We start from the raw sequence: 15,051 nt of genomic DNA, 5'->3' as shown, positions 1-15,051 counted from the left end.
ACACAGTAGCAGCAGCACTGTGCAATAATTAACTATGATAGAGTTAGCTCTTCTCAGCAACAAAATGATCTAAGACAATTCCAAAAGATTTGTGATGGAAAATGCAAACCATATCCAGAGAAGGAAATATGGGGTCTGAATGCAGATCGAAGCATACTATTTTCACTTTTTTTGTTTTGTTTTTTCTTTCTCATGGTTTTTCCCTTTTGTTCTGATTCTTCTTCTACAACATGACTAATGTGGAAATCTGTTTAATATTATTGTACATGTATAACTCTATTAGGTTGCTTACCATCTTGGTGATGGAGAGGAGTGAGAAAAAATTTGGAATTCAAAATCTTATAAAAGTGAATGCTGAAAATCATCTTTACATGTAATTGGAAAAAATAAAATACTATTAAGTGGGAAATCCCCTCCTCCCCCTCCCCACAAGAAATATAAGCTCCTGGAGCCCCTCCTCCCCCTCCCCACAAGAAATATAAGCTCCTGGAGGTCAGGCACTGTCTTTCTGCTTATATTTTTATTCACAGTGTTTAGCACAGTTCCTGACAAATAGTAAACACTTAATAAATGTATAATGACTTGACTTTGCATTGCTATGGCCATTATATAAACTGTTCACCTGATTCTGCTCACTTTACTCTGCATTAGTTAATAAAAGTATTCCCAGTTTAAAAAAAAATTTAAAAATTAAAAAAATAAAAGTACTGGAAAGTTTGCTTTTGTACCGATACTCTATTAATAAGAAAAAAAATAAATTCTGGAATTAATCATGAAAATTGACGAAGGAACATAGGCTCATTGAAAGGAGAAAGTATTTCCTCTTTTTCTTTGAATCTCTTAGTACAGTACCTTAAACAGAGTAATCACTCAAATATATGTTGAACTGAATTGCTGAATATGAAGTTTATCTCAAAATACTGGAATGAGGGAAAAGTATATTAAATTCTTTTGCTCTGGGGCATTCCAACTGGTCAATTTAAAAGGAAAAAGGAAATTTTAATCAAGATATCTTTTTTTCCCCTCAAAATTGCATGTGACTGAGCACAACTAGCACTAAAACTAATGCAGAGCTCTAATTAACCAGAAAGAAGAAAAATCTATTTTAATTTTAATTTTCCTAAGTACTTATAGGATCGTGGTGTTAGTAGCTAAGGAGATGATAGATTTTTAAAACCTAGTGTTTATATTACTCCCTCTTTGAGCCAATTCTGATGAAAGTAAGCTTCAAACACTGTCCCACCACTCTGAATCTTCCCCTCCATTGTAAAAACTCTTCCTTTCATGTCTTTTTATGTGGGATAATTTTCTCCATCGTTCTTCTCCCTACTCCCTTCTCCTAATACACCCCTCTTTCTAAATTCTTAATTCTATTTTTTTGAAATCATCCCATCATAGTCAACTCACACTAGTGCTGTCTATGTATATTCTATTTAACTGCCCTAATAATGATAAAGTTCTTAGGAGTTCCAATTATCATCTTTCCATATAGGAATTCTATATAGGAATATAAATATTTTAATATAAATTTATTATTTTATGTAAATTTATTACATAATTATATATTTATAATGATAAATTTAATATAAATAAATATAAATATTTTAACCTTATGATTTCACTTTCCTGTTCACCTTTTTATGCTTAAGTCTTGTACCTGAAAGTCACATTTTCTATTCAGCTCTGATCTTTTCATCAGGAATGCTTGAAAGTTATCTATTTCACTGAATATCCATTTTTTCCCTGGAAGGATTATATTTAGTTTTTCTGAGTAGGGAGTTCTTGGTTATAATCCTAGATCCTTTGCCCTCTGGAATATCATATGCCAAGCCCTCTGATCCTTTAGTAGAGAACCTGTGAAATCTTGGGTTATCCTGACTGTGGCTCCACAATATTTAAATTGGTTTTTTTTTTCTGGCTGCTTGCAATATTTTCTCCTTGACCTGGGAGCTCTGGAATTTGGCCATAATATTTCTGGGAATTTTCATTTTGGGATCTCTTTCAGGAGGTGATCTGTAGATTCTTTTAATGTCTAACTTACCCCCTGCTTCTAGGATATCAGGGCAGTCTGCCTTGATAATTTCTTGAAATATGATGTCCATACTCTCTTTTTGATCATGGCTTTTAGGCAATCGAATAGTTCTTAAATTTTCTCTCTCAACCTATTTTCCTAGGTCCTAGACAAGTCACTTAACCTTGATGTGCCTCAGGATATATAACTTAGGGCTTTATGATTGCCAAAGATGGGCTGTGACTTGCATACATCTTTCCCAGTATTCATATAGTCAAGATACCGTAAGCAGGAGTTAAAGTAAAGCAAAAAGGGAAAATGAAGGAGGCTGACAAGAAATACAGTTCTTTTTTGCTTAACTCTCTTCAATTCACAGTTCTTAAACAAATTACCAAATAGCAAGATATTTTGCTGAGATAATCCTGGCTGTTTTTACAACACACTAGGAATAGCAGTATCACAAGAACAGAACAGCTCATCTATCAAAGTACTCTAATTATGTAAAATAGGCCAACATTACAGCACAGAAATCTTTCTTTTCTAATTCCTTTCACAATAATTTTCTATACCATATAATGAACACCTTATATCCTATTAATAATTATCTGTTCCACAAAATATGACACTATTATGTATATTTAAGTACCGTATCCGGATAATAGTGTTTGTTGTTGTTTAGTCATTCAGTCGTGTCCAACTCTGTGCCACACAAACCCTGCCAACAGTGTCCATGGCATTTTCTTGGCACGGATACTTGGAGTAGTTTACCACTTCCTTCTTCAGAGGATTAATGCAGGGAATAAGTGACTTGTCCAGGGTCACACAGCTGGTAAATGTCCGAGGCCAGATTTAAACTCAGATCTTCCTGATTCGAGGCACAGGGCTCTATTCACAAAGTCACCTAGCTGCCTCTATAATAAAGCTTAGAATACAGCAATTCCTTCACTAATTATTTCTCCTTTTTGATTGTCTCTGATTAGTTCACTGCTTTCACTGTACTTCTGTTTTCTCCGTCTTTATTCACTTAACACAAGAGGCTGGAGCTCTACTGGAAAAAGCACTGGATTCAGTCCTGAGAGCTTGAATTCTGGCTATACTACTTACTACTCCTATGATCTTGGGTAAGTGACTTAACCTTTCTTGATTTGTTTCCTTATCTATAAACTGAAGGGACTGGACTTAATGTTCTCAAAGGTATGGGTGTCTTCTAGCTCTAAAACTATGATCCTATGATCCATCAGTAAATAATGCACAAAGGATGACATCTAGGGGCAAAGGAAAAGAATTATAGGCCACTGTTGAAAACTGTAGGTCTCATGTCAATGACAGCATGCTTTTGAATGCTTCAGTTTATTTCTGTACTTTCAACATCTGAATACACAAATGCTGAACACTCTTTCCACTGATGCAAATCACAACACAATCTCATCATGCCATAGAGATGGTTCAGTAAGTTATGGCCAAAACAATTCATCAACTGGTAGTCAACCTTCTGGTAATGATCCTTTCTGAATTTAGCTAAACTAATGCTTGGATGATAGTCAACTGGTAGACCTATTATACGCAAAGCCTTTCCAGCTTGGTAGAAACAGCTAGACTTTGTACTCCATTCAAGAATCTAGGATCACCCCATACCATGACAAAGCAACAAAGCAAGACTTTAGTGTAGGAATTCTATGTTTACTGTAGGAAAATTTAGCAAAATAATAAGACGGTACTGGTTAAAATATCTTGGACAGCTAGCTAATAAGCATTTCTTAAGCATTTACTAGATGCCAGGTACTGCGCTAAGTTCTGCAAAAAAACAGCACCACTTCTCTGAGATACTGGGTTATACAAATAATTTTAAAAGAACTCTTATGAATTCTAATAACACAAAGGATATTGTAAATGAAATGTCTGATAGTTGTGATTATTAGCACAAACATAACAAGTCGTTATTTTGTTCTGACATTTTTGTTGTGACTATTGCTATTTTTTTTCTTTTTAGTGAGATAATTGAGGTTACATAACTTGCCTGATTTGAAGTCAGCTCCTCCTAACTCTAAGGCTGGTGCTCTATCCACTGCGCCACCTAGCTGCCCCAAGGCTATTGCTATTTTTAACAGATCTACGATTTTATCAGTGCAAGGAGTTAGGGGGTTAGAAATTTGATCCACCAATGCAGAACAGCAACTTATAGTTTCAGAGACTTGCCTGAGTTCCTGAGAGTTTAAGAAACTTGTCCAGGATCACAAAGTTAGCATATGTGAGAGGCAAAACTTGAAACTGGCTTCCTTATTCTAAGGTCATTTCTCTACACACACTGCCCTCATAATCATACAATATAGATGTATTTTTATGTTCTATACATATAATTTTAAAATACATTAGTACTCCTTGTAGAATTAATGTGTGCACATTTCAGGAATTAACAGGAGTTGGTACAAATAAAACAATTTTATTGTTTTAAGTTCATAGTAATCCTATCAATAACTAATCTAATGCTATATTCCTCGTTAGGAATAACATTCAATTAAACCATCTGTTCCTAATGCAAAATATGATCACCTGTACAACAATCAAAAGTATAAGCCTGTTTCTTTTTTATAATTTATCTTATTCTGAACTTATGAAATAACAAGCATTTCCATAACATAGAATAGAAAAAAAGATGACTGCACATGAAACTGCAAGTGTATAATAAAGTCATCATGTAATTTTTTTTTCTTTTTCTTCCCTCTTCCCCCCATCCTAGAGATGGCTACCATTAAACACAAATGCATAAATGTGCAAAATAATTTTATACATACTTCTATTATCAGTTCTTTCTCTGGATGCAGATAGCGTCTTCTTTTATAGGTAAAATTTAGATATTTACAATAGTCAAAATGATTTAGTCGCTCAAAGTTATTCTTAAAACAATATTGCTGTTACTGTATACAATGTTCTCTTAGATCTACCCATTTCGTTCTTCCTTATTTTGTGCAAGTCTATCCATGCTTTCCTAAGATGATCAAGCTCATCATTTCTTATTGCACAATAGTATTCCATCACAATCTTATACCACAATTGTTCAGTCATTCTCCAATTAATGGGCATCCCCAGTTCTTTGTCACCACAAAGAGAACTGCTAAAAATATTTTAGAATATATAGGTTCTTTTCCTTTTTCCCCTAATCATCTTTGGAAACAGACTTAGTAGTGGTATTACTGGGTCACAGGGTATAATCAGTTTAATAACTCCTTGGGAATAATTTCAGATTGCTCTCCAAAATGGATATGCCTGTTTCAATGAATACACATTATGGTGATAAGTAGGGATTCTTTATATTAAAAAAAAAATGCTTTGTGAACAAATCTGTCTTAAACTTCTCTTGCAAACATTGGGCAGAAAGCTAACAATCAGTAAATATTTGTTAACTGGAGATAAAAAGTCAACAAGAAGGAGTTTTTAATGTATCCTACTTAACATTCCTTGTCACCAATCATCTAGTTCAACTGCCTATTCTTACAGATAAGAAAACTGATCTCTAGAGCAGTTAAATGATTTGCCCAATGATCACAGAAATAGTAAGCAGCAGCAAAAATATGAACTCAGGCTTTCTGACTATAAATCCTGTGTGCTGTGATGATGAATTGAAAGGAAAAACGCAATATATTTATCAGGAATTTTGTGAATGATGAGAACAGCCTTGTTTCTACCAGGAAAACCAAGCAACCTAAAAATATCCACTCACCTCAAACCCACTTTCAAAAGCATGTGCACACACATGCACACGCACACACATGCACACACACACACACACACACACACACACACACACACACACATACACATACATACACTCTTCCTCAACACTCTCCTGTCTCCTCCTCTCCAAGGAAAAATATTTTTCTAGCATATCTTCAAGTTGCTTCAATCTACCTCTTCTATAACATTCAAATGCAAAATAAAGTGATACTCTTGTCTGATGACAAAGTGAAGTAGTAGTATTAGCATTTTTATCTAAAAATTTTCCTAAACAATGGTGGAGCAGAAATATTTGTTACATTCATAATTATTACTTAACACAATAGTAAGATGATAAAATAAGCCAACAGGAAAATAATTCAATAATTATTCAATAATTCAATGTACCAAAAATATTATGGAAATGCAATGTGTCCTTTTTATTATAAGAAACAGCGTGAGGTATGGAGCATTGAAATTAAGTAAAATAGAAAGTTGCGTCTCAATCTTTCTTTTTTTGTAAGGCAAAGAGCACTTGTCAAAGAGTTAGAAGACTTGAATTTGAGTCCAGAATTCACCATTTATTAAATCTTGGACAAGGTCCTTCATCTGATAGAATTATATGTAAAGTGATATAATCATTATTCCATATCAAAAGTAGGGGCAGTGTTAAATATCAGAAAGAACATAGTTTCATAACTTGTGGTTTGTACCTTAGCACTGACACATTTATTAGCTAAGAGAACCTGGATAGTTCATTCCCTCTGAGCTTCAATCACCTCATCCCAAAAAGAGAAGAAATAATATTTGCACTTCCTAACTCAGAGTTGTTGTAAGGAAACCATAAAGTTCCATATAAATGAGTTGTTACTATTCATGAAGAAAGAATAGATATATGCATAATGAACAAACAACATTCAGAAGCATCATTTAAATATAAAGTTAATTATAATTATACAGATATAAAAGTGTAAATGCTGAGAATTTGGTCAAGGGATCAGATTTGAAAAAAATTACTCTGGAAGGTTTAAACGCATTTCAACAGTGCTTTCAAGAAAGGAGAAACATGCTTTGGCAAAGAGAAGGTGGAAATGTATTCTAAATGATGAGAACAACATATGTGAATACTAAGAGGAGGGAGTAAAAGAATAATGAATAGCAGATGGTAAGCAGTGTTGAGGATAATCACTAACACTAATTAGCTCTCAGCCTACAACTTTCTCCTAAGATATAAATGAAATATTTCTTATTTCTGTATCTTTCAGTCACCACCGCAACACATTAGGACTATCTGGTCCTGTAGAACTACGTAATTACTGTCATCACTCCAAATCCTATTCTCTAGCCACCAAGACTAGGGTTCATGGGATTCAGAGCTAGAAGAGACCTTAAAGATCATGTAGTCCAACACACTCATTAGAAAGTTGAGAAAAAAAGGACTCATGATGAAAAATGTTACCTGACTTCAAAGAAAGAACTAATAGCATCTGAATACATATTGAAGCATACTATTTCTCTCTCTTTTTTGGGGGGGGGGTCAAGTTTTCTTCCACAAAATAACCAATTTAGAAATATGTTTTACATGATGGCACATGTATAACCCATATCAGATTGATTACCATCTCAAGGAGGAGGGGAGAAGAAAGAGGGATAGAATTTGGAACTCAAAACTTAAACTGAGGCCTAGAAGTGATTTCCCCAAAGTCATGCAAGTTGCAAACAACAGGGGTTCAAACTCAGGTTTTCTGATGTCAAATGCAGTGGTACTAAAGGGACTTGGTTTCTGCTGTTACTATCTGGTAAAGTAGCTACACTTATCCTGAAAAATCACATAAGACTTTCTGTTGGCAGAATTCTCAGCAGCTTTCAAACCACAAGACCTGGAGAAAGACAACACAGAAGTAGAGACTGACCTAGAGAGAAGTTGGGTTTTTTCCATTTTATACCATCCCACTACAGTAACAGTTGCAGTGGTCCTAGCAACAGAATGGAAAAAGAAAGGGCTGTTATAGGGTAATTACAGAGGTAGCAAAAAGTACGTTTATCATATATTCAAGAATGCCAATGTAGGTTATCTCAATCTCAAAGTCAGGAAGCAGAAACATCATAGCTATCTATCTCTGCCTCTGGTAATACACCAGAGGTGCTTCCATTTTACATTTTTGTCAGATGATTCTTGATTTTAAGAAGTGAAGTAGGGGGTTGGAGAAGATAAGGTAACAGGAATAGGGTAAAAAGAGAGGCGAGAATGAAAATAATGAGTAAAAATAAGATAGAGAGGAATTCACAAATAGTAATTATAACTTTTAATGTGAATGGAATGTTTATAGCAGCTCTCCCTGTGGTGGCAAAGAACTGAAAAATGCAAGGATTCCCATCAACAGGGGAATGACTGAACAAGTTGCAGTATATGGCTGTGATGGAATACTATTGTGCTATAAGAAATGATGAGCTCAATGATTTTAGAAGGATATGGAAAAACTTGCTTGAAATGATAAAGAACAAAGTGAGCAAAACCAAGAGAACACTGTATACAGTAATAGCAACATTGCTTTAAGAACAACTATTATAAATACACAAATTATTAAAGGATATATGAAGAAAGATGCTATTTGCATCAGAGAAGGAACTGATAAAAAGAATTATGTATAGAATAATTTTACATATATATAACTATTTGTGTCTACTAGTGGTAGCCAACTCTAAAGTGGTGGGGGAGGAGAAAAAAAGAAAATTACATGATAACTTTGTTGTATATTTGGAGGGAACAGCAAGTTGTACATGGTAGATTTGCAGTTTTGTGTGCAATTATCTTTTTTATTGTACTGTTATGGAAATGCTTGCTTGGTTCTGTGATTTGAAAATATTTTTTTAAAAGGAAAGAAAATATTGTACTGATTCTAAAAATTATCCTATTTTGGTCATTTCCAAACATGCACTGATCTTCGTTTTCTCTTTTAAGGTTAGTAAAACTTCTTATGCTTCCCATTTTTCCATCTTACTAGAAATTTGGATTCTTTACCATAAGATTCCACGAAACTACCCAGGCTGTTATGCTTTCTTGTACTGAGGCTTAATGACTGCCCCTATAAACAACTGTACTCTACTTGCCAGCTTGTCCTCACTACTTGAAATGGAGCAATGTTTAAGTGCCTATGAAAAAGAGTCGTACTTTGGTTTCTCAAACTGCAGCAATGTTCTCAGAGGATAATAACAAGTATGGCTTAGCTTCACTTGTCCTTTCAAAAAAATACACCCAATATCTGTTGTACTGTTTTAGTCAGTATTTCTTTTTTCTTCTCCTTCTTGGTCTGTTCTCTGCTATCCTCTTCTAGCTATTATTCATTGTGATGCTTCAAACTAATCAATCTCAATTATCACTATTACTTCTGCTATTTGCTGCTCTCTGTTGTCTTCAGTTTGCCACTTCTTCCTTCTTTCTCTAATCTTTTTGCTGCCATTTTTATACTTATTAGTTTTGGTGCTGGAGGTAAATAACCTGTATGGCTATCACTAGCAAATGAAACATCATTCTTTCAGGTCAAAAAACTGACCAATCACATCAAGTCTTCTATAATCTTCTTATCCTTCCTCATCCTCTTTCCTCTTCCTAACTTGCTGAGCAATAGATGCTTGATAAAGCAACAGATGCTTAAGAGTACTGGAAATTTGTGCAATTGTAATTAAGATGGTACTGGCAATGCAGTACTTCAAATGATCTATGATTTCATGTTATTACAGAGACAATGTGGCATAATGGATCGAGTACTGGAACTGGACTCAAGAAGACTTTGGGTTCCAATTGTCTAGCTATGTGACCATGGGTGAGTGACATTCTCTCTTAGCCTCCCTTTCCTCATCTGTCCAGTGCTGATAATAATAGCTATAAGTACCTACTTCACAATGTTGAAAGGCTCATATGAGTTAACGTATAAGCGAGGACTGCAAACTTCAAAGAACTATGTATATGTCAGTCATTGTTCCCTCCAGTGATGAAGATAGCAACTCACTGCACTTTCTAAGAGAGCCTTCTTAAGTGGCTAAGCTTCTGGTGCTGACTCTCTCCAAACTTAGCTAGGCAGGGTGTCAGGTGATAAGTCTACCATCACATTCATGTTCAAGTCCAAGACCAGAGTTTGCTCTACATCTGCACAAGTTTCTAGAACCCAGGGTTACTTCCATTTTACAATGGGGCACTGGAATAGACTTCAAAATCTGTCTTCTTAAAGAATTAAGCACACTCTGGGTTCCCTCATCAGTACAAGTAAAGAAGTTGGACTACATTATTTCGAAAGATTTTTTGAAAAATAATGCAGTCCAACTCCTTTACTTTTAACTAAATTATTCTTCAAAATTTTTACTATTATCATCAATGTAGTGCGGATTTCATGTATTTCAAATTAAGTGTTGGCATAGCATAGCTGCTAGAGTGCTGAACTTGGAATTAGAACTGGATTAAAGTCCACCTGTAACATGGGCTTTATGAGACCATAGGCAAGTCATTTAACTCTCCAAAAGGCACCATGTTGACATAGAAAATATAGGACTTAAGAGTCAAGAGAAACCTGGGTTCAAATCTAAGGTCTAACATTAAATATGCTATATTGGGAAGTTATTTAATCTAAATCTCAGCTTCTTCATCTGTTTAAAAAGAAATAAATATTTTACAATTGGAAAAAAATATTTGCACTATCTATTCCACAAAGCTATTGTGAGAAAAGTGACTGATAAACCTCAAAGTATACTACTATTCAGTATAAATTATGATGATGATATTGAACTAATTCTAAAATTACAAGATATTTCAGAGATCATCTAGGTCATCAACATTATTTTACACACAAAGAAACTACTGTCAGAACTTGCCCAAGTCAAATATAGAGAGTGAAGGCCAAAGCCCACATCTCCTGAATGTTTATCCAGGGCTCTTTAAAATAACAAATTGTCTCAGCTGACAAATCAATGTATTTACAAAACATAATTCTAGTTTATCTAAAAAGCAAAATATAACATGTATTATAATGAACAAATAGCAAATAAGTCTGATTAAAATATAGAGGAGTTCAAACTCTTACCCAGGAACTTCAAATCCCATAGTCTGTTTCTTTCCAGATACAGTCATTTTGGTAACTTTCGGCACAATTTCAGATTCACTTCGAGATGACTGGGGATCTACTGATTTTCCTAGTTGAAGAGAAAAAAGTTTGAAAGCATCAGTAAGTCATATTTTTATATTACTTTAAAGGTTAAGGATAATTTGCCTCACAACAACCCTGTGAGACAGACAGCCAAAATATAACTGTCATTTTTTAGATGCGGAAAATGAATAGTACAAAGGTTAACTGCTTTGTCTATGGCAGCACAGCAAGTATGAGAGTTGGGATTCAAAGCTATATCTCCCAACTCCATCTCTGGTACTCTTTTCACTCCACCATTCTGACCTGGTTCAGACTTTAAAGATAACAGCAACTGTGCTTTCCATCATCCAGTTGCTGTGAGAATCAAATGAAATAACACAATCTAAAGTGCTTTGCAAGTCTTAACGCTATATAAATGTTAGCCATCAATATTGAAGCTACAATGTTTCTTTTTAAATACATTTAAATCATATGAATACTTCACTAAAAAAAGAATATCGGGTTACCAAAATGCCAACACCCTTGTTTTTGCTTCTCCTTGTTAATTCTTTTCTATTCTTCTCCTTTTGTTGGTTAACTTCCACTAAATTTTATCAATAACTCCTTGGATACTATTTAGTTCTGGAGTAAGGGGGCAGAAAGTAGGTGTTAAGGTGCTGAGTTCTACTCCAAAACCTTTAGATCTGGTCTCAACATTTAACAAGTTACACAAGATAAAATTCATTGATTAATCAGTTAGATAAATGATTTTTAGCCTCGGAAAAACTCCAGAACAGGGAAAAGAGCTAGTTCTAGAAAGTGATGAGGTCTTGAAACCTTGAGTTTACTTTCAACTTTTGTGCTAGAACAAAGCTAAAGTTAATGAAGTGTATGTAGCAGAACCATAGTTTTATCAGCACAATTCAAAAGATTCTTAGATTCTGAGCTGGAAGGAATCTTCTAGCCCAATCCTGACATTCTGCATATAGAAAAACTAATGTCTAGGTTATTAGCTATGAAATTTGAACTCAGGTCCTCTGAATGCAAATCTAGTGGAATTCCATGGATAATAAGAAAAATAACGTTGCTGACAATAACTGACATTTGATATGCACTTTACGATTTACAAAGGGTTTCACACATATCATGTTTAAGCATCATAATAATCCTGTGAGGTTGGATGAAAGTATAATTCAGAGTAGTTAAAATGGTTATTAAGTGGCTTGCCCAGGGTCACACAATCATTACCCTTTAAAGGTAGTGTTCAAACCCAGATCACTCCTGACTCAAAGTCCGAGGGTTTTTTTTATTATACATCATTGCCATTATACTGAGGGATGTTGGGAGGTATAGAACAACTTTTGCCAAAAGTACATAAACATAGATGAAAAGACAAAATAGCATTTGAAACCAATGTTCTAGAATAATTTTCCATTTCCTCTCAAGGACTGCTTTTAAAATTTCAAAATCTTTTCAAACTGATTGCAATGTTTCTGAGCACTTATTATATTTAGGAGAAGACAGACTACTTAAAAGATCAGAGACAAAATAAAAATGCAAATTAAACAGTTAACATAAGAAAATTACTAATCATGTGGGATGAAAGAAAAAAAATTTTTAATCTTCTAGAGATTCCAAAGCACAAGCTAGATTCCAATCCATAAAGACAGGTACTTGTGATTTCACTTGTATAGGGAACTCCTAGATAAGAAAATTTTCTTGACCAGTACAAGTCAGCATCTTCCTTGTTTAAAGCACTAAGAGGTCATAGTCACACACAATCAGTATACTCAGATGCAGGGCAGGAGCCCCATCTGTAAGGCCAGTCTTCTGAGCTCTGAGGCTAGCCTTCTATTCATTATACCATAGTCTCTTAATCTACAAATATCTCAAATATTCCATTTTAAGGTATTTTACTTCTTCATCAACAGTAAGGGTACTGTCAGCAAATCCAAAGCATTTTAAATACTGCTTTAAAAAAAACTGTCATCTAAGTAAACTATGATATAGTAAGAAAAAGTCAATGGATTTTAAATTAAAAAAAAAACCAGATGTAATGTTTCTAGCTAAGCACTAAAACCATTATCCTAAATAAAAATTGAGACTTATTTGGTTGTGTTGGCTTAACTTTTGCATTATTTAAAATTTCATATGGAATAGCTATCTCTTCAATCAGACTGTAAGCTGTTTGAATTTCAGAATGATAAATGTATGCTTCCTTTTATCCTGCACAGCCCCTCAATGTCGAGTGCACAATGGATGTTCAATTCATATATCTTGATTAAGATGGCTATATATCTCCAAATCAGGCTTTTAAACAATAATATTAACAATAATAATAGCTAACATTTGCATAATGCTTTAAGGCTTGCAAAGCACTTTGTATTTATCATCTCATTTGAGTCCAATAACAATCCTGTGAGGTACTAGCTATTAATATATCCATTTTACAGATGAGTAAACTGGGGCTAAATGATGTTACACAACTTGACTGGGGTCACATAGCTAATAACAGCTGATTTGAACTCAAGTTTTACAAACTCCAAGTCCAGCACTGTATCCATCACTCCCCATCTAGAGGTCTAGCCAAATGAATACAAATTCCCCTCAGACATAAAACTAATCATTTACATCTATATCAGTGACACTGTGGAAATTCTTATTAAGTACCTACTATGTGCCAGTATATATCCCAGCAAATGTACAAAGATAAAAATAAAACAAATGAATAACAATTAATGAAAGTAAGTCATACTCAAAATTTCTGCTACTAAGGACAGAATATTTACTGCTACCATCTCTTTTAAGAGGAATTATCTAGGTAAATATTAAAGGCTTATAGCCACAAAAAATACATTTAGTGCCCATTAGCCCTTGAGATACGACAATGTCACAGCCATCCAAAGGCAGGTAATTACTAATATTGAACTAGGACATAAGTTGGTTGGGGGTGTGGGAGAATTTTAAAAAGCACCTATTTTCTAAGACTATTTTCAAGGTAATCCTTCTGATCATACACAAAAATGATGCTGACCCAACAGAGGAGTATGTTTTATATTCTAAGTTACTTTCCAAGTAGTATTTGATCAATTTGCCCATTTGTGAATGATACACATTTGTAAAATTTTATGCCAACTTGGAGTGCAGTCTGTGGCCATAGGAGGGAAGCTAATTTGTCTAAGAGTGGAATCAAATCCATGTGACCTTTGCTGTGATAAGCACTACTCTTTAACTAGCAAATAGCCAGCCACATAAGAAAGCTGGCTATGACCCAGTGTTCTTGATTATAAACATCATCAACAATTATTGAATATCAACTATTTTCAGGGTACTACTCCATCTTTACAAAATAACTGTCAGTTGCTTTAAGAAATCATGATGTGATTGGCAAAGCTGACAAAAAAAGGAAATGACAAATTTGCAGTGACTGTGGGAAAACAGGTACATTAAATTTACAGGTGGTAGAAATGTGAACCAGTTCAGCCATTCTATAAAATAATTTGGAACTTTGCCAACAAGTTATTGAACTGTGCATATCCTTTAACCTAGTAATATGACTACTGGGCTTATACCCCAAAGAAACAAAGAATGAGGACAAGGACCATATTACAAAAATATTTATAGCTTTTCTTTCTGTATTGGCAAAGAATTAGAAATTGAAAGGATAAATTACTGTACATGAAAGTGATAGATTACTAGTGTGCTGAAAGAAATAACGAAGGGACAGCGTAAGAGAAACCTGGGAAGATTTGTATGAACTGAAGTAAGCAGAACCAAGAGAATAATTTATACAATAACAATAATATTGCCTAAAGACAAACAACTTATGAACAAGTCTTGTAAACTTTTTTATTTTTGCTTTTTGGTGTGGCAATTGGGGTTAAGTGACATGCCCATGGTCACACTGCTAGTGTCAAGTGTCTGAGGCCGCATTTGAACTCAGGTCCTTCTGACTCCAAGGCCGGAGCTCTATCCACTGTCACCCATCTGCCCCCAAGTCTTATGAACTCTGATCAATACAATCACCAATTATGATTCTATAGGATTCATCATGAAACATGTTACCCATCTTTTGGGAGAGAGGTTATAAATTTAGATTGAAGAGTTTTTTTGTACATGGAAAATGTGGGAATTAGTTTTGCTGGGCTATACATTTCAGTGACAGGTTGACTTTTTCTTTATCGATGGGGGAGAGAAAGGAGTGAAATAAGG

At 34.4% G+C, this 15,051-nt stretch overlaps 1 protein-coding gene across 6 annotated transcripts in view; it reads right to left on the bottom strand.

Moving 5' to 3' along the window:
* The window catches only part of HBS1L (HBS1 like translational GTPase), a 137,954-nt gene that overhangs the window by 55,213 nt on the left and 67,690 nt on the right, over positions 1–15,051 (bottom strand). For all 6 annotated transcript variants that reach the window (XM_027850646.1, XM_027850647.1, XM_027850652.1 and 3 more), the window contains one exon: positions 10,798–10,906. In XM_027850646.1, the coding sequence (XP_027706447.1) occupies positions 10,798–10,906 (109 nt within the window). The remainder of the gene's footprint in view (positions 1–10,797; positions 10,907–15,051) is intronic.

This window comes from Vombatus ursinus, unplaced genomic scaffold (genome assembly GCF_900497805.2).
Source record: "Vombatus ursinus unplaced genomic scaffold, bare-nosed wombat genome assembly UNPS02009132.1, whole genome shotgun sequence".
NCBI lineage: Eukaryota > Metazoa > Chordata > Mammalia > Diprotodontia > Vombatidae > Vombatus > Vombatus ursinus.
Note: the sequence above shows the minus strand (reverse complement) of the source record. Positions and strands in the feature narration are given on the sequence as shown.